The sequence below is a fragment of the Stegostoma tigrinum genome, chromosome 3 (assembly GCF_030684315.1).
Source record: "Stegostoma tigrinum isolate sSteTig4 chromosome 3, sSteTig4.hap1, whole genome shotgun sequence".
NCBI classification, from domain to species: domain Eukaryota; kingdom Metazoa; phylum Chordata; class Chondrichthyes; order Orectolobiformes; family Stegostomatidae; genus Stegostoma; species Stegostoma tigrinum.
Genome location: NC_081356.1, coordinates 64594688 through 64621318, shown reverse-complemented (window position 1 = coordinate 64621318; position 26631 = coordinate 64594688). Strand labels below are relative to the sequence as shown.

The window sequence follows — 26631 nt, the reverse complement described above, 5'->3', positions numbered from 1 at the left end:
CACAGACACTAAATGCTTGATCAGTTAGCTTCCACACTTGCTGTGTTGTTACTATTTTTGTTTTCCACACTCTGCATCCTGAAACTGCAACCATAGCTCTCAGCTTATATTCACATGCATCTCTGAATTTCCTTGCAGATCTGCTCTGTGCTGTTCTCTCTCCCTTTTTCTTTCTCTTTCTTTGTCAGGCAAATTAAACCTTGATCCTATATGTGACCCTCAGCATTGATTTATTATTGTTACATGCTTTACAGGCAGATTGTATCATACAAACTGCATCAGGCCAGCAGAATAGAGTGCAGAACACAGTTTTACATCCACAGAGAAGATGTAGAGAGGGTGAGAGAGATCAGAATAAACATTTGACGTCTATTCAAAAGTCTGATAACAGTGGGGAAGAAGCTGTTCTTGAATCTGTTTGTACATGTATTCCAGCTTTTATAACTTCAGATGGACAGAAGAGGGTATAACTGGGTTGGGAGGAATCTTCTGATTATGTCAGTTGGTTTCCTGAGGCAGCAGGAAATATAGGTAAAGTCAAGGGATAGAAAACTGGTTTGCATGATGAACCGGGCTATGTTCACGACTCTGTAGTTTGTTGTGTCTCTTGGGAAAAGCAGTTGCCATACCAAGCTGTGATGCATCTAAATAGGCTGCTTTCTTTTCTGCATCTGTAACAATTGGTAAGCGTCCTTATGGACGTGCTGAATTTCCTTAGCCTGTTGAGGAAGTAGAGATGTCATTGTGATTCCTTAGCTGTCGCTTCGATGCAGTGGACCAGGGCAAGTTGTTGGTGATCATCACTCCCAGGAACTTGATACTCTCAACTGCCTCCACCTCAGTATCATTGACGCAGATAGGGCTGTGCCCTCGACACTGCTTCCTGAAATCAATGATCAGCTCCGTAGTTTTGCTGGTGTTTATGGAGAGATTTGTTCTTTTTTTACACCATGCTGCAAAGCACTCAGTCTCTTTCCTGTATTCTGTCTCATGGTTGTTTGAGATCTGACATATGATGGTGGTGTCATCAGCAATTTTGTAAATGGAGTTGGGGCAGAATTTGGTGACACAGTCATGAGTATATGAGGAGTTTAACAGGGGGCTGAATACGCAGCCTTGCAGTTACCAGTTTTGGGGATTATAGTGGAGGAGGAAGTGTTGCCCATTTACTGATTTCAGTCTGTTGATTAGGAAGTTGAGGATCCAGTCACTGAAGGTGGAGCTGAGACCTAGGTCTAAGAGTTTAGAGGTGACTTTGTTTGGAATTATGCTAACAAAGGCAGAGCTGTGGTCAATAAGTAGGAGTCTGACACAAGTATCCTTGTTATCCAGATGCTTAACAGATGAGTGTAGGGCCAAGGAGATCATGTATGATGTGGACCTGTTGCGCCAGTAGGAGAATTGCAAAGGATTGAGGCAGTTTGGTAGGCTGAAGTTGATGTGATTAACCTCTCAAAGTACTTCATGATTATGGAGGTCAGAGACACCTTGCGCTGTTTATATCCTGTCTCTAACTTAAATTTTTTTGCCCTGGTTAACCCACCTAATGTGCATACTATGGGGCAATTTTTAGCATTACCAATCTACCTAAACTGCACATCTTTGGACTGTGGTTAAAAAGCAGTGCATCCAAAGTAAACCCATGCAGATGCAGTGGGAATGTGCAAACTTTGCAAAGAAAGTTGCCCAAGGCCAGGGACCTGGATTCAGGAAAGCTTTTCTGAACGTCATATCAAAATAATGACGAATTTTGATTATCCAGGCTCAAATATCTCTTGTCCTTTTCTATTCTTAAAGAGAACAATTCCAGTTTCCAGTCCTTCCATTTAATTGACTCCTCTTCGTACCAATTTATCACTCCAACATAGCTGTATCCTCTCCAAGAACACTTGATACCAAAAGTTCTCTGTAATCTTCCTACATGGCCTAAACAATGATTTGTAAAGATTGTGTTTTTTAAAAAAAATTCAGTGTCCTTTTTACAAAACCACTTATGCTATACACTTTCCATAACCAGTTTATCAACTTGCAATGCCGCCTTCAAAAATGTATGGCCATGCATCCACAGAGCCTGTCATATTACACTTCCTTAAAACAACACCATTTATATTACATCGAAAGAAACATGGTGTCTTCATTTTGAAGGATGTCAATATCTGGAACACACTACTTGCAGGGGCATTAAGAACAGATTCACTCAAACCATCCAAAAGGTAACTTGGTCTGAGCTTGGTTAGAAGCTGGGATGCTGGGAGAAAACTAGAGTGTAGGATATGTTGAACATATCTTTCAAAAAAGCTGACACAGGTATGATTGCCTAAATGGATTCCTTCTGTACGATCAAATGCTAATACTCTGGACATCGTTCATGAATTACTTTCATATCTTTCTTCTCTTGGTCCTCATGAATTTTGAGTCATGTATGAATCTCACACCTGCTCTTCTTCCCTATTTCTAAGAAAATACTGATTTACCAATTTTCCTTCCTGACCACCATGGTAATTGACGTTGTAAATTGCTATAGATTCCAAGTACAATGAAACTTATTTTCAAAATACCATCAATCAATCACCTGACGCCTGTAGGAGTGAGGCCCAGGTCATCTGTCATAACTCCCTAAGGGACCTGCCACATACCCAATACAGCAGTTAGCTGCTAAATTAGCCCCTGCAGCTGCACCATTGCCTGTGTAGTGTGATTGTTAATCAGTTGTTTGCAGAGCTGCTAAATTCTAATGCTGCTGTTGAGACCAGAGCCCTCATGAATCTTGGATGGTTTATCAACATCATTCAAACCTCCAGTTGTTATGTCAGATTTCTCAAGACTCACCAATCTATTCCTGCCTTCTCAAAGCATATTTCTCATCCACCATGTCACGCCTTCCTGAAATTGGATTCAGACACCTAGAAGTACACCCATAATTGAAGCAATTGCTTGACCTAGCGTAAAGACTCGACAGAAGTAAACAGTTAAGTGTTGATTAATTGTCATTTCTTGAGTTAGAAGGCAAGTTCCTGGAATCCATTGGACACTTATCTGATAGCTCATTGGGTATGAATTGCAAATTGTGGCCAGAAATCATGTCCTACATTTTGTTATATTTTCCTTCCTTCCTTCCTTCCGTCCGTCCGTCCGTCCGTCCGTCCGTCCGTCCTTCCGTCCTTCCTTCCGTCCTTCCTTCCGTCCTTCCTTCCGTCCTTCCTTCCGTCCTTCCTTCCGTCCTTCCTTCCGTCCTTCCTTCCGTCCTTCCTTCCGTCCTTCCTTCCGTCCGTCCTTCCGTCCGTCCTTCCGTCCGTCCTTCCGTCCGTCCTTCCGTCCGTCCTTCCGTCCGTCCTTCCGTCCGTCCTTCCTTCCGTCCTCTTCTTTCTACCTTCGTCCTTCCTTCCCTTCCTTTCTCCTCCATAATCCTTCAGAATCTTGGCTGACTTGCAAGAAGTTTGTATGATATAATTGTATTTGCCAGTGTTGAGATGACAATGCTGAGGATGGGAATTAGAAAGTTGTATCACAGTTGAGATACGGTGTGCAGGAAGGTGCTCACTTAGCTGTGGAATTCTTTCCTAAATCTATAATAGTAATTCCACCACTTTCTATTTGCGAGAGCCTTGTAAATGTACAGGACTTAAAGTTGCATTTTAATTCCATGATCATTTAGGGTTGTTCCTTAACTGGTTATGGTGTGTAGGGCTAGAGCTATTGCTGGGAGTCCAAGGTCTTCCCAGGTAACTTTGCAAAATCAGCATTCATGAAGGGTTAGATGATTTTCAGGTGACCACACAACAGGAAGGTTATTTGTTCAGTGATTCTAACTATTCGATTTCAAACAATAGGCTGAAGGATCCACAAACCAGCTTTGGTAGCAACGCTTGCTCCTTTGCAACAGAATTTGCATTATTTCAGGTAAATGTAAATGCCAAAACTATCCAATAGGTCAGGCAGAATCTGTATTTAAAAAAAAACTAAAGTTTCAAGTTGATGGCCTCTCGTCAGAACATTTTGCTTTATTTCCTCAGACGCTGTATGACCTGCTCTCTGGTCATGCTGTTTCCTGTTTTTATTTTAGATTATCCCCATCCACAGCAGTTTGCCTTTGAAAATTAAGCTCTACTTATGTTGATCTTTCCTGTACTTGAATTTGGGATACCTTAGCAAAACATAGCAAATACGTTTTGTTACATCAGCAATCAAATGGTTTGTGTAAGAAAAGATGTGGGTACTGTTATATTTTGCTTTTTCCCTCTGTTTCATTTCCAATAAATGCACAGTAATTGCCAATGATTTTTCCTCCTTAGAATGATAGAAATGAAGCTAGGAGTTTCGAAGAATGCAATGATAGACTTCTGTTACAAACAAGGAAGAGAAGGAATGCTTCTAGATGCAACTATACGTGATATTTATGTTTGTGCAAGTATGGAATTTCTACTCACTGTGGCTGACTTTTTTGTCAAGGCAAATGACCAGATCTCTGCAGCTCCAGTGAATAAACCAACTGTCATGACTTCAAAAGAAAAAGGTTTGGCAAATAATTAAGGGCATTTTAGATATTTTTAAAGTTGGTGGAAAAAAATGCATTTACATCCTTTTTTATTTATTAAAGCACCATCACAAGCTGTGTCCAAAATGGAGCTTAGTGTTCACGTTCAGAATCCAGAGATTGTCTTTGTGGCAGATTTGACAAGAGCGGATGCCCCCTCACTTGTGGTGACTGCACAATGTGAAGCAGACATTAATAATGATCCAGAACTTCAACAGATAACTGCAACTGTTAAAGATCTCAAAGTTATGGCCTGTCCATTCCTAAAAGAAAAAAGAAAAGATCATGTTACCACGGTATATCATTATGAATATAAAATTGCGCATTTGCTGTTTGAGTAAAATTTGTGATACTTTTCAAAAATTTACACCTATTGTATTGAATATTTCTGCATTTCAGGCTTACTTTAGTTTAAACATTGATAGTATTTCTAGTTTAAAATGTATAAAGACACCAAATTAAAATTGCTATTCATTGGCAAAATCTGAATCTCAATTACCAAAACTGCTGAATTTACAAGGATATAATTTTGAATGTATAATGTAATATTTTCAATTCCAAAATATAGATCTTGCAGCCGTGCAGTTTATTTTTCCAAAGTACACAAGCAACCTCTGGTCCTAGTTTCTTGGAATTGGCAGTGAAATCACTAATGCTCAAAGTAAGAAAATACTTCATTGTCTACATAGTTTTTGAGTTGCAAAATCATTTTAAAATGTTTGCTGAACATCTTTAAGTATTTTCTGTGTTATTTTTTAGGTGTCTCCTGTTATCATTAACACAGTGATTACAATCACATCTGCCTTAAATCCCGCTGTTGATAGTCCACATGAAAAAGACAGTGAAATACCACCTGACTTGTGGAATAAGAAGAATGTGAAAGACTTAAAATTCTGGTTTTTGGAGAATAATAAAAGTAATGAAAGTAAAAATGCCCCAGCAACACAATTAGAATCGACAGGAGAGAATCTGAAAATGACAGTGGACTTCATTTGTTTGACACTTGAAGCAGGTGTTGGACATAGAACTATTCCAATGCTTCTGGCAAAGTCGACTTTTAAAGGGGATGTGAAAAACTGGAGCACATTCATTAATCTTCGTTGTCAACTCAACTTAGAGGTATGAAATTTAAACATGTATATGAGTTCGGCCTAGAGATAGCAAGAACTGCAGTTACTGGAGTCAGAGATAGCACAGTGTGGAGCTGGATGGAACACAGCAGGCCGGGCAGCATCAGAGGAGCAGGAAAGTTATGTTTTGGGGTGGGACCCTTTGGAGTTTTCTGAAGGGTCCTGACCCAACACGTCAACTTTACTGCTCCTCTGATGCTGTCTAGCTGGCTGTGTTCCATTTGCTCCACACTGTGTTATCTCTGTTAGACCTATACTTGATAATGTTTTTATTATGTTTTCTGCAATGACTCTTTTGTGATGTGAAATTCTGATGAAGTTCAGTAGTTGAAATTTGATAGTTCTAGTTTATTTCATAATGAGCAGAGCTATTAGCGCTCAAGGTGAATTTATGAAAGAAAATTAAGGCATGTATTATTAACTGTGCCGTTTTTCTGATTAAACTTAATACCAGTCTCGGTAGTTGATTTTTAAAAATCAATCTGTGGTGCTAGCAGAAGTGAAACAAAGATGATCTGCTAAAGTTTGGTAAAATTTAAATTCAGTTAATAAATCTAGAATTGAAAGCTAGTTTCATCTATGGTGACTACACACCAGCGTTGATTGGTGTGAAAACCCATGGGTTTTTTAATGTCTTTCAAAGAAAGAAATCTGCTAGGTGGGTGGCATACCTATAACTCCCGAGCCATGTCAATATGTTGATTCTTAACGGACTGCTGACATGTCCTGGCAAGCCTCTCAGGTTTAGGGTAATTGGGGATGGATAATTGCAATATTATTATGGCACAGGAGGAAGCCATTTGGCTCATCATGTCGGTACTGGCTTTTCAACAAGCATTATTATGTAGTACGATTCTCCAGTATTTTTACCAAAGCCTTGCATATTCTTTCTATTCAGATCATCATCTGATGCCCTTTTTGTTTCAATAGCTCAATTGACTCTTCTACTACATTTCCAAGCAGTACATTCCAGACTAACCACATGATTTTCTTTTTCTCCTCCTTGCATCGTGTTTGCAAATCACTTTATATCTATTTCCCCACATTCTCAATACTTTTACATGCACTAGCAGATTCATCCTGCCTTTGCTATCCAGGCCTCTCTTGATTTTGTAAATGTTTGACTTTAATAAATACCAATAGCTAAATTCCATGAGCAACCAATGAAACCTTAAGTATGTGTAAAATATGGATGAAAATACTAGAATTGGTGAGAGGCCACTGCATTTAATCAAATCTCCTGGCCTTAATTTTTTTTCACTATTTTAAAAATATTAATTTGAAGAGTATTTGCATTTTGTTTGCGGACATAAGTTTGAGGACAATCATTATAAAATTTGCACTGAATGACTCATTTCACAAGCTGTTATCACAGTGGCTATCTACCAGCACAGTCCCAAGAGGTTATCAAATGTATGATGGAGAGCTATAAATTTGAATGCTCACTTTTATAATGATTAAGTATCTGCATATAATTTTTTTTCATTCCTGTGCAATGTGGATATTATTGTTCATACCATGGTCTCCTTGAACTGAGTAGTTTAGTCACCCATTTCAGAAAACAGTCGAGTGTCAGCCACATTACTGAGTCTGTAGTTGTTTGTGAACCGGACTGGGTAAGAGTAGCAGATTTTTTTTCCCTAAAGGGTACCAGTGAACCATATGTATTTTTCCAATAACTGATGTCATAGATCTCAGTCACGAAGAAAGGCCATGTATTTTTGACTCGTGAAATGAATTTAAATTTCACCAACAGCTGTGGTGGGATTTGGACCCATGTCCCCAAAGCATTAGACTGTGCCACTGGATTGCCAGCCCAGCAACATTATTGTTATGCTACTATGTAATTTTGACAATCTCAAAGTTCACTTGACCATTCCCAGAGGTGTCTTTAGGATTAATTTAATAAAGTTTCCCAGTTCTCCAGATAACTCTGGCAACTTCACACTCTTCAGATGGTCTAAAGTCCACATGTTGTGCATTGAGCACTGGTAAAGATCTTTTGAAGGCAGCTGCACTTAGCTATCTGTGGCGGTCTCCATAAATCAAGAATAGGCAAATAGCAACCAGTTCCTTTTCAACTCCTGTGAAAATGATAGGTACTAGAATTGAGGGCAGGACTTCATGTTGGGGCTGTGGGACCATTTTTGGAAAGATCCTCTGGCTTAGCCATTGCTTTAAAAATTCAGGCCACAATCCCTCAAAAATGTCCACTGAAGACCTTACAGATATCTGGTTTTAAGCATTGTATACACAAACATGTGAATTTGCACAATACGTCTGAACGTGAAAAGTTAGGAGTAAGGCTGTTCATTTGGCCCCTCCAGCCTGTTCGTGCATCTTGATAATAGCATGACCTCAAATTTACTTTATTGACTACCGTCGCTAGTCTATAAGCCCCTTGTTAGTCAAGATCTATTCAGCTCTGCCTTTAAAGATATGCAATAACACTACCATCAATGCTCTGTAAGGAAGAATACCATGGACATTAAATCCTCTTGTTTGTAGAGAAGGTGGTCTGCCCCTTGCTTATATTACTCCTATGAGCAGACAGAGGTCGTGGTCCATATTGATGCTGATGACATGGGCAGGAAAGAGAGGTAAGTTCCTGCAAAGGGAATTTAGGGAGTTAGATAGAAAGTTGAATATCAGGACCTTGAAGCTTGTTATCATGATTACTCCCTGCCATATGCTCCTGAGGCCTGAATTAGGAAGATAATACAGTTGAATACATGGCTACATAGTTGCTATAGGAGGGAGGGTTTCAGATATCTGGATCATTGGGATCTCTTGCATGGCTGGAAGGACAGGCTGCACCTAAACATGAGGGGCACCAATATCTTTGCAGGGAGGTTTGCTAGTGCCACTCAGGTGGGTTTAAACTCTTGGGATGGGACATGGGAACTGAACAGTGGGTTACAATGTGGACTGGTTGCAGAGAAGGTGAAGGTTAAGTAAGTTTAAGAGCTGGCAGGGCCACGTTATTGAACACTGTGGGACTGGTGATCTAAAGTTCATTTATTTTAATAGAAGGAGTATTGTGGGTAAGACAAGTGAACTTATAGCCTGGATTAGTACATGGAGCTATGTTGTGGCAACCATTATATAAAATGGGTTGAGAAAAGGGCAAGATTAGCAGCTTAGCATTCTAGGGTTTAGATGTTTTAGGTTTGATAGAGAGGGATGTAAAAGGGATGGGGAATTGTTACAGATTAAGGAGAATGTCACAGCAGTACTAAGAGGACATCTTGGATGGCTCATCCAGTGAGGCCATATGTGTAAAACTCAGACTTTAGTAATAATACCTACATCTTTTGAAAAGAACAATTCCAAAACATTTGAGGAATCAAGAATAGAAGAAAGAGGAAAAATATTAACTCCTCACCATTTTTTTCCAATTAGGTGCATTACTACAATGAAATGCTTGCTGTTTGGGAACCGCTACTAGAACCATTAGAAATTGAAAACAGTGATGATTTTAGACCTTGGGAACTTGGAATCAAGGTTTGTGTTGATCATCATTCTTCTTAAATAAATGCTTTAAATTAGGTATGATGACTAAAACTAAACATAAATCAAAACATGCTGCCATGAAGTATACTACAAACAAAAGCTTCTTCCACTGCTTCTAGATTCAGTTTGATGATATTTGCCATTGATATGATGTTTTGTTTACTGCTTTGCATTAACAATGTTGATGGTTTGTGTTTAGTATTAAATTAAGATTCATGGTAGATGTTACTGCATAACATTGATCAGTTCTCATACTTTGAGAGCCTTCTTTCAATGAAGACAGATACAGGGATGAAATGTATCATCTCCAGTGGCATTGCAATCTATGGCCATGCTTGATGGCAAAGTCCACAAATCTATTGCTAAGCACATGGTCTATTGGCTAACAGTTATCTGCCTTCCTGTATGCATTGGCAACGTGGGCAATGTATGACACCTATCTGGAAACATTACATGATTAGAGATGCCTCAGCAAAATCCTGAAAATCCAATGGCATTGATGCTTTGATAGCGATAACCTCCCTCAGGTCAACATCCCTAGCATCAGGGCACTGGTTGCAACCAATCAGTTGCATTGGGCAAAATACATCACCTGCATACCTGATGTAAGTCTTTCAAAACAAGCTGTCTATTCTGAGCTTTGTTGTATGAATTTGTGCAAAATGGGAGCCAAAGTAGATCTGATCACCAGTCCTGATGAAGAGTCACCAGACTAATAATGTTAAATATGTTTCCTTTCCATTGATGGTGCCAGACCTGCCGATTTTCTTCAACAATTTCAGTTTTTGTTTCAGATCTCCAGCGTCCACAGATCATTGCTGTAATAAAACAGAAGTAGAGTATTTGGTACCTTGAACTTGCTCTGCCATCCAATAAATTATATGGTCGTTTTGCATTCCATTTTCCCATCTACACCTGATAACTTTTGATTATCTTGCCTTCCCTTAGAGTAAGCTACTCTATTTTTGCCTCTTAAAAAAAAAATGACCCCACATTCCCCTGCTTCAGAGGCAGAGTTCTGAAGACACAGAAACTGCTGAAAAAGAAATTACCTTCATCTGGAAAAGACAGCACCTAACTTTTGAACTGTGCCCCTAGTTCTGGACATAGCCACAAGAGGAAACATTCTTTCCAAATCACCTTATAAAGACCATTCAGGATTTAAACACTTCAATCAAGTCATCCCTCGTTCTTCAATAACTAAATTTCAATGAAAATAAGCCAAATCTATGCAACCTCCTAAATCAACCTGCTGATTCCTTCTAGAAAACCATGTCTGAACCTGTTTCTTTACATTATTCCTTAATTAAGAAGACTAAAACTGCACACAGTATCTGAGATGTGATTTCACCAATGTTGTGCATAACTGAAACGTAACTCTCTTTTTCTCCTCTTTACAACACACTTTTCAACCCATCTTTATCTGTGAATTTAACCATTGTATATTTGCTGTCCTCATCGAAGTCATAGATGTAAGTTGGAAAATGTTCGTGCTGTAGCAAAGACCCATTGGAACTCTACTTGTCTTATCCTGCCAATTAAACGAAGATCTATTTAAGCACAGTGTTTTCTGCTAACCAATGAATCCATGCTAATACATCACTGCCTACGCCATCCGCTTTTATTTGCAAAACAAATTTTGATATGACACCTTATTAAATGACTTTGAGAGGTAATGTTTGTCTGTAGGCTCTCCTTTGTCTACAGCGCATGTTCTTGGTTCAAAAAAGCCTATTATATTGGTTATACGTGATTTTCCTTTCACCAAATCATTCCGACTCTTCCCTGACATCAAGCTAACTGGCCCATAGGTTCTTGCTTTCTGCTGCATTTCTTCCTTGAATGAAGGAGTTATATTTGCTGCTTTTCAATCTGATGGAATCTTTCCTGAATTTAGGGAATTTTGAAAATTAACACCAATACATCTACTACCTCTTTAGCAACCTTAGGAACCAAAGACATGCCAATTCATACCTCCATAAGTTTGCTTTATACGTTTCCCTATTGAATGAAATTTCATACATTCCTCTCCTCTTTCTATCTTCTGCTTTACAGCTATTATTGGATTTTTTTGTGTCCTTACTCATAAGGATTTATCAAAGTTTTTGTTAATTTCATCCATTGTTTCCTTTATTATCTAGCGTTGACTCCTTATCCTCACTTGTTAGAGATCTAACATTACATTTTTCCTTCCTTAAATGCCTATAGGAAGTCTTTCTATCTATATTTAGATTTTTAGTTAGCTTCCTTTCATACTCTAATTTCTTCCTCCAAAGAAACTTTTAGTCATTCTCTGCCATTATTTATATCCTGACCAATCACCTGACCTGTCATTCTTTTTTTTTAAACAGTCATATGCTTTAAAGTTAGGAAAAGTATCAGCATTTCTTCAACTATGGGAGGCAGGTCCTCCCTTTTAAGAATTTTGCTTTTACAGTTGGAAAATACTCTGAGGATTTTTCAGAATATTCAATGTCTGCCACTGAATCTCTACCCAGTATGCCATTTCACTTCAAGTAGCTCAGCTTTGTATACCTATGTAGTTGCCTTATTTAAGTTGAAAATAATTCTCTTTGCCAAGTCTTCACACTTTGAAATTGCGTGTAAAAATGCACCGATATTGTGGTAGCTGCTATCTCAAGGTACCTTTACTCTGAGATAATTAATTAAGTCTGACACATTACACGATACCAAGTTCTTATAACCTGTTCTCCAGTTAGCTCCAGACATTCCGCTTTCAAAAGTATTTTGTGGACCCTTCGCTCAGACTACGATTGCCAATCTGATTTTCCTAGGTTATGTAGTTTAGCATGGGAGGAGTGTGCAACAAGCCAGCATCATTGTTAAGCAGATTGGGAGGACAGTGCAGTGAGTCAGCAACATTATGAAGCAGACTCATGCAAAAAGAAGAGAAGCCTGTGCTTCCAAAACAGCAAGAGGAAGAGTAGGGACAATAGGTTCAAGAGCAGAAGAGAGGAGAATCAATCTTTGTGAGAAGGAAGCAGCTGTTGGAGAGAAAAACTGTCAGCAGAAATGCTTCAACTTCTTTCTGTAAGAGCCAACATGTGACATTGCAGGAAACCAGACAGGAGATTGGTATGTCTTCTGTCTTTTAATTACTCAATTGCTTTAAATCGGGAGACTTAGTACAGCTATGAGTATTGTGATGAACAAACACCCAATGATAAGCAAATTCTCCTTTTGAAGTATTTTAACACCCAAGTTAATTAATTGAATGGAATACAGTTAGCTGAGTAGGCAAAATGTTGCAGCTGTAGTATGTAGGAGATGTTGTACCTGCGTACAATCCATGGTGACCACATCTACAAGAAGAGTTGGCTGCTCAAGAAACTCTGGCTCAGAATGGATAAGCTGGAGTCTGAGCTGCACATAGTGCAACACACCAAGGAGGGGAAGAGATACCTGAGCTGAGAGATACCTTTTCAAGATGGAGTCATACATTTAGATTAATTACATCAAATTTGATTTGTGATCCAGGATAAGAGGGTGTAACTGCAAATAGGCAGCTATGGAGATCTGGAATTCAATTCTGGAGGAGACTGCCAGTGCTTTTTTCTGAGAGGTATGAATTTCTTGTTCCCAGTGTGGATGAGAACTGTGGCCCAGAGTGCCACTTAAGTGGAGTGAGACAAGCGAAATGTAGGAGCAGATGAATAGCAAATTAAGGGAAATGGGTATTGTTCCAATAGAAGTATAGAATCCTTACAGCGTGGAAACAGGCCCTTTGGCCCCACGAGTCCATGCGGACCCTCAGAGCATCTCAACCAAATCAATCCCTATAACCCACCTACACATCACTGAACACTAGGGGCAATTTAGCATGACCAATTCACCTAGCCTGCACATCTGGACTGTGGGTGGAAACTCTCACAGACGTGGGGAGAATGTGGAGACGACATACAGACAGTCCAAGATGACTTGGGCTGGAGAACAGCCTACAGTGGGAGGGGAAGGATCCATTTGTTGTGATCCACACATGAAATAGGTAAGATTCTGCTGAGGCATTACAAGCAGTTTGGGGATAAACTACAAAGCAGAACCATAAAGATGGTGACCTCCAGATTTCCACCTGAGTTATGTGTAAATTGGTGTACGGTAAATAAAGTTCGGGAGGTAAGTGCGTGGTTCATATGTTAATGTGAGAGAAAAGGTATCTGACTTATGGAGCACCAGTACTGGAGAAAGGGAGTTGTTTAATTGGGATGGAGTTCATCTGATTGATGCCTGGATGAGTGTCCTGGTGAATTATATAGTGGGGGCTGTAGATTCATTCTAATTACAGGCACAATTGAAGGGAAGTTTAAGCAAATCAAAAAGGGGTAAGTGTGGAGTTACCATGTGTTGTAGAGGCAAATTCTAATCAAATTAGAACAGAAAGGGGTAGATGATGTGTGCAGAATTGTAGCAGAAATTAGACCCAGAGAGAGAGACTAGTAATATCAAACCTGAAGGCATGTTATCTGAATTCACATCGCATTTACAACAAGTTGATCGGGTTAGCAGCAAAATAGACTTAAAGGAAGATGAATTGATGTTTTTTACAAGGACATGCTTACAGAGAGACTTAGACTGGGAACTCAATATTCAAGGGTATTCAGTGTTCCACAATAATAAGCAAAATGGACAATGAGATGGAGTGGCCATTGTTAAATAAAGATGGTATCAGTTGCATGGTCAACAGTGATATAGGTGCCATCAATTATGAAATGAAATCCATTTGAGTGGAAATGAGGAATAGCAAGGGAAATAGGTCATGGAACAGACTTCTGTATATGCCACTGAAGAGTTATCTCACTGTTGAGCAAAGTACATATAGGCAGATAATGGAAATGTATAAGAAGGTCTTTACAAAGATCATGGGTGATTTTACCCCTCCACCCGCTTCCAACACAAGTCCTCCTCCTGGACACCACCCCCAGGCCTCCTACTTTCCCTCGACCTCTTCATCTCTAACTGCCATCGAGACATTAACCGCCTCAACCTCTCCACCCCTCTCACCCACTCCAACCTCTCCCCCGCAGAACGGGCAGCCCTCCGCTCCAACCCCAAACTCACCATCAAACCCGCAGACAAGGGTGGCGCAGTGGTAGTATGGCGCACTGAGGCCGGACGCCAACTCTCCGACACCACCTCCTACCGCCCCCTCGATCATGACCCCACACTCGAGCACCAAACCATCATCTCCAACACCATTCATGACCTCATCACCTCAGGGGACCTCCCACCCACAGCCTCCAACCTCATTGTTCCCCAACCCCGCACGGCCCGTTTCTATCTCCTTCCCAAAATCCACAAACCTGCCTGCCCTGGTCAACCCATCGTCTCAGCCCGCTCCTGCCCCAACGAACTCATCTCCACCTATCTGGACTCCATTTTCTCCCCTTTGGTCCAGGAACTCCCTACCTACGTCTGTGACAGCAGCCACGCCCTCCACCTCCTCCAGGACTTCCAATTCCCTGGCCGCCAACAGCTCATTTTCACCATGGACGTCCAGTCCCTATACACATGCATTCTGCATGCAGATGGACTCAAGGCCCTCCGCTTCTTCCTGTCCCGCAGACCCGACCAGTCCCCCTCCACCGACACCCTCATCCGCCTAGCCAAACTCGTCCTCACCCTCAAAACTTCTCTTTTGATTCCTCCCACTTCCTACAGACTAAGGGGGTGGCCATGGGCACCTGCATGGGCCCCAGTTGTGCCTGCCTCTTTGTAGGTTACGTGGAACAGTCCCTCTTCCGCACCTACACAGGCCCCAAACCCCACCTCTTCCTCCGTTACATTGATGACTGCATTGGCTCCACCTCTTGCTCCCCAGAGGAGCTCGAAGAGTTCGTCCACTTCACCAACACCTTCCACCCCAACCTTCAGTTCACCTGGGCCATCTCCAACACATCCCTCACCTTCCTGGATCTCTCAGTCTCCATCTCAGGCAACCAGCTTGTAACTGATGTCCATTTCAAGCCCAGTGACTCCCACAGCTACCTAGAATACACCTCCTCCCACCCACCCTCCTGCAAAAATTCCATCCCCTATTCCCAATTCCTCCGCCTCCACCGCATCTGCTCCCACGATGAGGCATTCCACTCCCGCACATCCCAGATGTCCAAGTTCTTCAAGGACCGCAACTTTCCCCCCACAGTGGTCGAGAACGCCCTTGACTGTGTCTCCCGCATTTCCCGCAACACATCCCTCACATCCCGCCCCCGCCACAACCACCCAAAGAGGATCTCCCTCGTTCTCACACACCACCCCACCAACCTCTGGATACAACGCATCATCCTCCGACACTTCCGCCATCTACAGTCCGACCCCACCACCGAAGACATTTTTCCATCCCCACCCCTGTCTGCTTTCCGGAGAGACCACTCTCTCCGTGACTCCCTTGTTTGCTCCACACTGCCCTCCAACCCCACCACACCCGGCACCTTCCCCTGCAGCCGCAGGAAATACTACACTTGCCCCCACACTTCCTCCCTCACCCCTATCCCAGGCCCCAAGATGACTTTCCACATTAAGCAGAGGTTCACCTGCACATCTGCCAATGTGGTATACTGCATCCACTGTACCCGGTGTGGCTTCTTCTACATTGGGGAAACCAAGCGGAGGCTTGGGGACCGCTTTGCAGAACACCTCCGCTCAGTTCGCAACAAACAACTGCACCTCCCAGTCACAAACCATTTCCACTCCCCCTCCCATTCTTTAGATGACATGTCCATCATGGGCCTCCTGCACTGCCACAATGATGCCACTCGAAGGTTGCAGGAACTGCAACTCATATTCCGCTTGGGAACCCTGCAGCCCAATGGTATCAATGTGGACTTCACCAGCTTCAAAATCTCCCCTTCCCCCACCGCATCCCAAAACCAGCCCAGTTCGTCCCCTCCCCCCACTGCACCACACAACCAGCCCAGCTCTTCCCCTCCACCCACTGCATCCCAAAACCAGTCCAACCTGTCTCTGCCTCCCTAACCTGTTCTTCCTCTCACCCATCCCTTCCTCCCACCCCAAGCCGCACCTCCATCTCCTACCTACTAACCTCATCTCACCTCCTTGACCTGTCCGTCTTCCCTGGACTGGCCTATCCCCTCCCTACCTCCCCACCTTACTCTCCTCTCCACCTATCATCTTTTCTCTCCATGTTCGGTCCGCCTCCCCCTCACTCCCTATTTATTCCAGAACCCTCACCCGATCCCCCTCTCTGATGAAGGGCCTAGGCCCAAAACGTCAGCTTTTGTGCTCCTGAGATGCTGCTGGGCCTGCTGTGTTCATCCAGTCTCTCATTTCATTATCTTGGGTGATTTTAAACTGCTCATTGACTTGACAAATCAGATAGGCAATGATGATTTGCAAGGTGAATTTCTAATTTGGATCGGGGATTGCATCCTGAGGTAATTTCATATTGTTCAACATCAACTTATACCAGTCAAGAGGAGGCACTCGTTGAAAAAGATGAAGCACCTGTAGTTAACAAATGCAGTCAAGTATCAAAAGTGGCAAAACTAGTGGTAGGCCAGAAGATTTTTTTTAAGGAACAACTAAAAATCTAATAATGGGGAAGAAAATGGAATTTAAAACTAAATTGGCAAGAAGTATAAAAATAAGAAATAAAAGCTTTTCCAAATAACTAATAATAAAGATGATGTTGAAACCCTTCAGAGTTGCAACTGATAAGTTGATCATGGGAAAAAGGAAATGCCAGATAATTTAAACTAATATTCTGCATTGGTCTTCACTGTGGATGAGTCTATAACATCCAAAAGACAGTAGATAAGCAAGGTGCTAATGGAAGGAAGGATCTTAAATGTGAAGTGATACTCTTTGGAAGGAGAAACAAGACAAGAGAGTACTAGGTGAATGACAGGACACTAGGAAGCTCAGAAGAACAGTGTGATCTTTGGGGGCTTGTCCCCAGATCCCTGAAGGTAACAGGGTAGTTTATTAGGGAACTTCAGAAAACGAGGCAATGCTTTCGTTTATCATTTGAGACACAGCTTATAAGAGCATGGAGGATATGTTGAGGCATGTAATGTCACAACATGCAAAAAGAACTTGGATGAACACTTGAAGTGTCATTAACATTCAAGGCTATGAGCTAGTGCAAAAGTGAGACTAGTGTAGGTAGGAGTAGATTTTTGAAGTATATTCTGCATCAATATCATGAGGGACAAAGTATTTGTCAATTAATATGATCTGATGCTCTGCATCAAAGAGTTGTAAAGGAAGTGGCTGTAGAGGTAGAGGAGGCATTGGTCAACATATTCCAGATAGATACAGTAAGTAGACTATAGTGATTCAAGAAGACAGCCCACCATCACCTTCTCAAGGGCAACTAGGGACTGGCTTGAAGGAATTAAATATAATTTTTTTTGTTCCATTGTCACCAAAGCGTAGCTTCATGTGAATACATCTCCGTGACGAACCACCACTTTAACTAACTAAACAAGAAAAAAGGCAGAGAACTCATCAAGCCAAGTTTAGGTCTGAGATCTGACTTATCCAGTGATACCATCAGCTGGGATCATGAGCGCCCTTATCTGGGCTGTCCCCTAATGGAAATAGTTTTTAACTAGTCTGTGGAATCTTTGATCATTTTAATTGCTACAGTGTAAAAGGTTGTTTCTTTTTGTGTAATAAATTTCTGTATTGTGTTTAAAGGAACCTGGAAACTGGGCAAGGCCATCGTTCACTGAAACTTAACTTCTAAAAACTATCTGCAAGTCAGAGTCATTTTGGTTCTGTTTGTCCAGTAATAACGTTAGCTGGCACTGTAACAATATGTTATTAATTTAGCTGAGTACTTCTTTTTCAGATAAAGAAGAAGGTTGTCAAATCAATGACAAAGACTGAAAAAGAAGAGGAAAATTCCCTTGCTTATAAAACAGTTATTCAGATCTCTTCAAAAGACCAACTTAACATTACACTGTCAAAGTGTGGTTTGACCATGCTTAATAATTTGGCAACGGTAAGAAATGCATTGTTTACTTTAAAAAAAGTACTCTGTGCCTGATTAGTTGAACAGTGGTTTACTTTTTTATGATTGGAGCTTTATGCTTAGACAAAACCTAGAGCACAATTCTAAATGACAATAATAAATAAGTACTAAGATAGTTCAGTCTTCTCAATGTAGTTGAAGCACTTAAGTGCAAGTATAAGGTTAATTTAATATTTACCTCTTTTAGTTAAGTCCATTGCACCCACACAAATTCTGTCAACTCAAATTGATGGTGGCAATCCTGGAATTTCTGATTACTTGGAATATATCCAAGTGCCTTGTTATAACTTTATTAATAGTTTCTAGCATTTTCCTATGACAGTTATTAAGCTAGCTGGCCTAGTAGTTTCCTCCTTTCTGCCTGCCTTTGCTTTTGAACAAATGAATTAAACGTGCTGTCTTTCAATATAATGGGACCAATCCTGATTAAGCGGGTTTAGGAATACTAAAGCCAATGGATCAATTTTGTCACTAGTCACTTAAGATCTTAGGATGACATCTGTAAGACCAAGCAACTAAATAGGCGCAAAATATTGTGGATACTGGAAACTTGAAACCAACACAGGGAATGTTACAGAAACTTAGCAGCTTCTGTGGAGAGACAGAGTTAATATTTCCAGCCCAGTCTGACTCTTCAGAATTCAAATTACTCTGAAGAAAATTTTATAGTGGACTGGAAACGTTAATGCTGTTTCTCTTTCCACAGACCTACTGGGCTTGTCTAGCAATCTCTACTTGATGTAGACCTGGGCCCTTATCTGCTTCAAGTTGCGATAATGTACTCAGTACCACTTCTCTGGTGACTTAGAAATTTGTTGCTGCTTGTGAAAACTGCTTGTCTTCACTCTTAGAAAATGCCTATTCATTTCAACTGCTATTTCCTTATTTTCCATTATTAAGTCTCCTGCCTGACTCTGTATAGGACTAGTGCACAATGCCTCTTCCTTAAATATTAGTAAAGTTTTACTGTTTTTATACTTCAGGTTACCTTTATCTCATACCCCAATTTTTCCCTTTTTTAATTGTTTGGTTATTCCTTGTAATGAATGTAAAACACAACAACTTCTGACCTGTCACCTGTCTTTGCAAAATTGTATGCTTCGTTTGATTGCATTTTTAACCTTTGCAGTTACCCAGGAATGGTGGGTGTGACCCTTGAATGTTTTGCTGTTCATTGGCATGGAAGTCTTATTTGTATTCTGAAATATCATCAAAAATGACTATCACACTAGGGATATAAGCCTTCCTGCCAATTCACTTCAGCCAGCTTTGCTTTCATATCCTCATAATTGTCCTCCCTTAAACTGAAAATAGTCTGAGGCACTCGCTTCCGCAAACTGTATAGAATTCAACCACATGATTGCTGCTACCTCCATATGCCAGCATTTATGAGATCGTTGAATGATCCTACTTAATTGTGGAATACCTGGTCTAGTATATCCTGCTCTCTGATCAGCTGCTTGATATGCTGTTCTAAGAAATTATCCTGAAAACATTCACTGAACTCCTCATCTGGATTACCTTTGCCCATCTCATTTTTCCAGTTGATATGTAGATTGAAATCTGCGCTGAGTATTGTTGTGCATTTCTGACAAGCTCACCCCTTTGTTTCTTCCTTATATGCTCCACCCTACAGGTTGCCATCGTGGGTGCTGTACACCACTGTCACAGGAAACCTCTTGCCTTCCTTACTTTTCATTTTGACCCGAACTGTTTTAATAAATCTTTGACTCCCGAACTAGATTGGCCCCCTCGATTGTGCTGTTAAACGACAAGTCAACCCCTCCACATTTTTCCTCGTTTCCAGTCATTCCTAAAAATGTTTCGTACTTCTAAAGATTCAAGTCCCAATCCATAGCATTCTGCAGCCATATCTCTGAGTTGGCTGCTAGATCGTACTTATTTATCTCTGTACTCTCATTTCTTTTTTGTTTTGTTTTGAGTGCTGTGTGCATTCACTGTCAAGTCCTTAATGGCATCTTTTAATTCTCTACATAAATAATTGTTGTATCTGTTGATTGTCTTTCAGATTCATACTCTGTCTAATTCTTTCCGTCATGATTTATCATTTCCTGTGTTAATACCTTCATCTTTGACCTTGAACTCTTTAATATATTGCATTGTTGCAAATTTGAGTCATTGCCCCCACTATTCACTATCTTGTTTCAAGAGGTTTGGAGACCACATCTGGAGTATTTTGATCAGTTTTGGTTTCCTTATTTAAGGAAAACTATTTCAGAGACAGTTCACTAGAATGATGCCTGGTGTGGAGAAATTGTCATATGAGCAAAGGCTAAGTAGGTTGTGATTCTAAACGTTGGAGTTTAGAAGAATGAGAGATGACCTGATTGAAACATTTCAGATTTTTAAGTGGATCAACAGGTTAAATGCGGAAAAGATGCTTCCCCTCATGGGAGAGCCTATGACCAGAAGGCATTGTCTCAGGTTAGAGGGGTTCTTGTGGCACTGTAATAGTGCCTGGGTTCAAGTCCCACCTGCTCCAGAGGTGTGTAACAAAATCTCTGACTAGGTTGATTACAGCACCTGCAAGCGTCATGCCTTGAAAGGATCCCTAATTTAAGATTGATCTGAGGAACAATTTCTTCTCTGTTTGGGAGCTCTGGAACCCCATTCTATACAGAGCTGAGGGGGCAGAATCCCTGTGTATATTTAAGGCTGACGTAGACAGACTTCTGATTTAGTGGGGGAATTAAAGTTTACAGTGAAAGTGCAAGAACGTGGACATGAGGAATAGCAGACCAGCCGTGACCCTTTTGAATGGCACAGAGCAGACTTGAGGAACTGAACAGTCTACTGGTGTTCCTATTTTTGTGCTTTTATTATTCAGTTTAAAAATCCTCTCAACTTCTCTCATTATGCAGTTCATAAGAGTACTGACCCCAGCCCTGTACTGATGCCATGCCATACCATACAAACCAAAATGCACTTCTACCACACCAACGTTTTGAGCTGCACATTCATTTCTCTAATCTGATTTGCCTGATGTAAGTTTGCATGTGACTCAGGCAATAATACAGAGACTATGACCTTTTGAGGTTCTACTACTTTATTTTTTTCCAAATGTGACATTGTCTGTTGATGGTCACCAGCAGGAGATTTTCTTTTGTTTGCCTCGAAGTTATGAAAAGTCATGGGGCTGGATGATCTTAAGGAAGCCCAAACCTACCTCCACTTGACCATAAGCTAATATGACATCAGCATGAATCTACCTTGCGTCTACCCAGAAAGTACCACAAAAGGTGTGTTGATGCCTCATGATCAATCTGAACTAGTCTGGGGCAGTTCTATCAATTGATACAGTGTTAGTGAGGATGTCTTTATAGAATTAACTGGGCAAATTTTTTTTTGTACTCTTTACATTAGCTGGATTGTCACTATACAAGTACCATACAAGACAAAAAACAAAAAAAATTGCCTTAGAAATCGCAGGCTGAATTTTACATTTCCCCATTGGGGTGTGTTTTGGTGGGTAACATGTAATGCGCAGCACACCACCTTCCCACCCATCCCTGAGCTCATTGCTGTAATAAAGGAGTGAGGGTGGCTCATGTCTAAATACATAATTAAGGGTCTCTTGAGCTTTTAACAAGCTCAGCTCACCCTAATATTACAGGAAGAAATATTGAGAAAGGGTCACCGGACTCGAAACATTAATTCTGATTTCTTGTCACAGTTGCTGCCACACCTGCGGAGCTTTTCCAGCAACTTCTGCTTCTCTTTCTGATTTACGGCATCCACAGTTCTTTCAGTTTTCACCCTAATATTACTCTGGCCACACAATAGCGGTGTGGTCACCTGGGAATGAATCGGCAGCCAGTTTTTTAAAAAGACATTATTTTTGGGAAGCTTGGGGACCGCTTTGCGGAAGAACCGTTTCAACTCTTCCCCACCCCTCTACTCCTCAGATGACATGTCCACCCTGGGCCTCCTGCATTGCCACAGTGACGCCACCTGAAAGATGCAGGAACGGCATCTCCTATTTCACTTTGATACCCTTGGGCTGCAGGGTTCCCATGTGGACTTCACAAACTTCAAAATCTCCCCTCCCCTGACCACATGCCATAACCAGCCCAGCTAGTTCCCACCTCCCTAACCATTCCTCCCACCTCAAGCCCCACCTCCATCTTCTACCTACTAACTTCATCCCGCCACCTTGACCTGTCCGTACTCCCTGGACTGACCCATCCCGTCCCTAACTCGCCACCTACATTCACCTTCAGTGACTTTAACCCCACCTCTTTGACCCGTCTGTCTCCTCTCACCCTGTCTTCTCCTTTGTCCATCTTCTATCCGCCTCCCCTCTCTCCCTATTTATTTCAGAATCCCCTTCCTCTCCCCCATTTCTGAAAAAGGGTCTCGAACTGAAATGTCAACTTTTTGCTCCTCTGCTGCTGGGCCTGCTCTGTTCATCCAGCTTCTCACCGTGTTATCTCTATTATTTTTGAGAGTGTTCTTTCACATCAAGTGTCCACCACCTCCCCACCCCCCAGCCTTTTTCTCTCCACCATGTATTTTGAAGTCCACCCCCATCATCCCCTTGCTCTCTACCCGAATGTACTCAAACCCTGTCTGCCCAGTGCATTTTACTTCGGGCCTGTAAACCATTGGGCTGACATCACCTACAACCAAGCTTATAATCGCTTTTGCCATTGGACGTTTATTTGGCTACCTAAATAAGAAAATGATTTGCTTTGTTTTATTTCTTTTGACTCTACTGTTGTTTTACATCATCTTATAATTATTTTCCTTGATATTTATCATGCGCTTTGTTTTGTTGCATAGCTTGCGGATTATTTGTAGATTTTTCTATGAATGTCATAATTATGGTGTCAATCATATGTCTTACATTGTCTATATCTGTACACCTACTTACGTTCCTGGTAAATGTCTTAAAGTAATTTTACTGTAAAAATAAAAGAGTCTTATCAAACTCTACTTAATACTAGAATAAAGATATCACAAAATGTAATTCCACCCATGAACTAATAGAAAAGGAATATAATGTAGCCAAAGAAAAATGTATAATTGGAGCAATGTGAAGAAATTAAGTGCTAGAGGAGAATGGCATTTAAATGACATAGAACAAGGTTAAAGAAGTTTCCAACTTTGAAAGCCTCTTTCACCGAAGTAGCTGCATCGAAGCAACGCCACAATAATACTGGAGAGAAAATGATAACCTCGGTAGATGGACTGCACACAGAAAACTATTCTCTGGTAAAAGAGGGAAAAATCTGCCCACTGCAAAGATGACTGAACATCCACCCATCGGGAAGCAAAGAATTAATATGAGCTCTTAAGTTATATATTAAAAAAAGATAAAGATGAGAGAGGAGATAGCGTCATTCATGGGATGATATTGGAATTACTAGATTTTGGGTATAACATTATGTCAATACAGGTGAAAGGTTTTATGGAGCTTAAAGTTGGAAATGTGAATGAGGTTACTTATTTCGGTGGAATAAGAAATTTTGATATGCCAGTGTGTGATGCAGGGCTAATGCCAGTGATTTTTTTTTGGCGTGTTCAGTCTTATGCTGTCCTATGGTAAGTTCATGCTTTCTGTATCTTTGCATTTCATGAATACAGATCAGAACAAATCTGTATAATTATGTTCTACCTTCAAGGTGAAGACAGTAGAGTGAGATCATCACTTAGTTGCCATTGCCCTCCTTAACCAGTGAACTGGGTTAAATACAGCCTCTTTCAATAGGAACCATGATGGCTGAGCCCACTAAATTTCAGTAGAGGCTTAAATATCACTCTTCCAGTGGTGGCAAAACATCTCCTGATTTTAAAAATCAAAAGAACTGCGGACGCTGTAAATCACAAACAAAGATTGAGATTGCTGGGAAGGCTTAGCAGGTCTGTCAGCATCCGTGAAGAGAAATCAGAGTTAACGTTTTCAGATTGCTGAATCTTCCTCAGAACTGATCAGTTAGCCCTGATTTCTCCTCTTAGATGATGCCAGACCTGCTGAGCTTTCCCAGCAATCTCAATTTTTGTTACCCTGAATCAAGTCCATTTCACATGCCACAAGTCTACCTTAAGCACCAGGTGGAACCTATCATAGTTGTATAATGTTAGATACTTAAATTCTTTTCCTTTTGTGATATGATTGAGCTAATATGAACATAGAGCAAACACTGCCATAAAAGCACATGGACTATATTTCTTTCTATTATTCCTAAGCATGTGCAAAGGAATTCATGATAACCCATATTTAATATGTAAAAAAGAATCTCCGTACCCTTAGGATATGGATATGAGAATTATTAATAACTTGCATTTTACTTTTCAGGCATTTACTGAAGCTGCTGGCCAATCCAGTGATGTTTTTCAGAAGGACCAGGCACCTTTTAAAGTAACGAATTGCCTAGGACTTGATGCTTCCATTTACCCCAGTGATTCATTTATCATCATTGGCAAACATCAAAAAGTACCTTATGAACTTAGAAATGGAGAATTTCTCAACATGGATTACCAACAAACCAGTAATGAAAAGGAGCGGCTGTCAAACTTGACTAATGCCAGCAGCAAATTGTTTTACATTTCGTTGAGTAAGTGCATTCTTTTCCTATTCCTAAAAAAAAAACTAGTAAGAGATAAACCTCAGTGCATTATTTCTTCAATTGTCAAGTGGCAATCTTTGTCGTCTGGTTGGCTTTAATTCAATATTGTTGTCTTGAAAGTGTTGAAACTATTTGCTATCCCTATAACCTGGATCATGCATTTTGTAATACCAACATTGCAGTCGAGAAAATATTTTACCTTGAAACTATGACTTTCACACTGCTGTGATTAGAATTAATTTTGTATCCTGCAATTTGTTTATCATGCAGATAGCTGCCTAATTATATTCAGATGGAGAGTGTGAAGATAAAATCCAATACCAGGGTCCTGTGCTTGAACAAGGGGGACTACAATAGAATGAGGGAGGACTTGGCTGAAGTAGACTGGAAACAAAGATTTTATGGTGGGACAGTTGACTAGCAGTGGAGGACTTTCAAAGCAATTTTTCAAAGTGCTCAGCAGAAGTATATTCCAGTCAAAAGGAAGGACTGTAAGAAAAGGGGTAATCTGCCATGGGTGTCTAAGGAAATAAGGGAGGTTATCAAACTTGAAGAGAGGGCATGCAAAGTGGCCATAAACAGGATGAAACTAGAAGACTGAGAAAACTTTAAAGGTCAACAGAAAGCCACAAAAAGAGCTATAAAGAATAGTGAGACAGAACATGAGAAAAAACTAGCACAGAATACAAAGACAGATAGCAAAAGTTTCTATAAATATATAAAATGAAAAAGAGTGGTTAAAGTAAACATTGGCCCTTTAGAGGATGAGAAGGGGAATTTAGTTATGGGATATGATGAAATGGCTGAGGCATTGAACAGGTATTTTGTATCGGTCTTCACTGTGGAGGACACTAATATCATGCCAGTAATTGACAAAGAGACAAAGGTGGGTGAGGACCTGGAAACAATCATTATTACAGAAGAGGTAGTGTTGGGCAAATTAATGGAGCTAAGGATTGATAAGCCTCTTGGCCCTGATGGAATGCATCCTATGGTTATAAAAGAGATGGCAGAAGAAATAGAAGCTGCTGTTTTCCAAAACTTTCCAAAATTTGCTGGACTCTGGGGCAGTCCCAGCAGATTGGAAAACAGCAAATGTGATGCCACTCTTTAAAAAGGGAGGTGGTCAAAAGGTGGGGAATTATGCACCGGGTACCTTAACCTCTGTGGTGGGGATGATGCATGAGTCTATTATCAAGGAAGAAATAGCAAGGCATCTCGATAGAAGTTGTCCCATTGGGCAGACTCAACATGGGTTCATGAAGGGCAGGTCATGCTTGACAAATCTTTTGGAATTCTATGGAGACGTTACGAGCAAGGTGATCGATGGAGACCCAGTGGACGTACCTAGATTTCCAAAAGGCCTTCAACAAGGTGCCGCACGAGAGGCTGCTGCATAAGATAAGGGTGCATGGCATTAGGGGTAAAGTGTTAGCTTGGTTAGAGGATTGGTTGACTAATAGGAAGCAAAGAATGGGGATAAATGAGTGCTATTCTGGCTAGCATTCAGTGACTAATGGTGTGCCTCAGGGATCGGTGTTGGGACAGCAATTATTTACAATTTATACAGATGATTTGGAGTTGGGGACCATGTGTAGGGTGTCAAAGTTTGCAGATGACACTGAGATGAGTGGCAGAGCATAAAGTGTGCAGAGGACTATGAAACTTTGCAGAGGAACATAGATACATTGTGTTCCATTTGCCCACACAGTCAATGTAAATAATTGTGAAGTCTTACATTTTGGTAGGAGTAATAGTAAAAAGGATTATTACTTTAATGGTTAAATAGTTGCAGCATGCTGCTATGCAGAGGGACCTGGGTGTCCTTGTGCAAGAATTACAGAAGGTTGG

The 26631-nt window shown here is 40.9% G+C and overlaps 1 protein-coding gene across 1 annotated transcript in view; it reads left to right on the top strand.

The window, feature by feature from the left end:
* vps13a (vacuolar protein sorting 13 homolog A) overlaps positions 1 to 26631 on the top strand; it is a 379786-nt gene that overhangs the window by 198499 nt on the left and 154656 nt on the right. Inside the window, exons 38-44 of the mRNA XM_048527513.2 lie at positions 4293 to 4513; positions 4598 to 4830; positions 5103 to 5195; positions 5294 to 5653; positions 9067 to 9168; positions 18008 to 18160; positions 24510 to 24768. Of these exons, the coding sequence (XP_048383470.1) occupies positions 4293 to 4513; positions 4598 to 4830; positions 5103 to 5195; positions 5294 to 5653; positions 9067 to 9168; positions 18008 to 18160; positions 24510 to 24768 (1421 nt within the window). The remainder of the gene's footprint in view (positions 1 to 4292; positions 4514 to 4597; positions 4831 to 5102; positions 5196 to 5293; positions 5654 to 9066; positions 9169 to 18007; positions 18161 to 24509; positions 24769 to 26631) is intronic.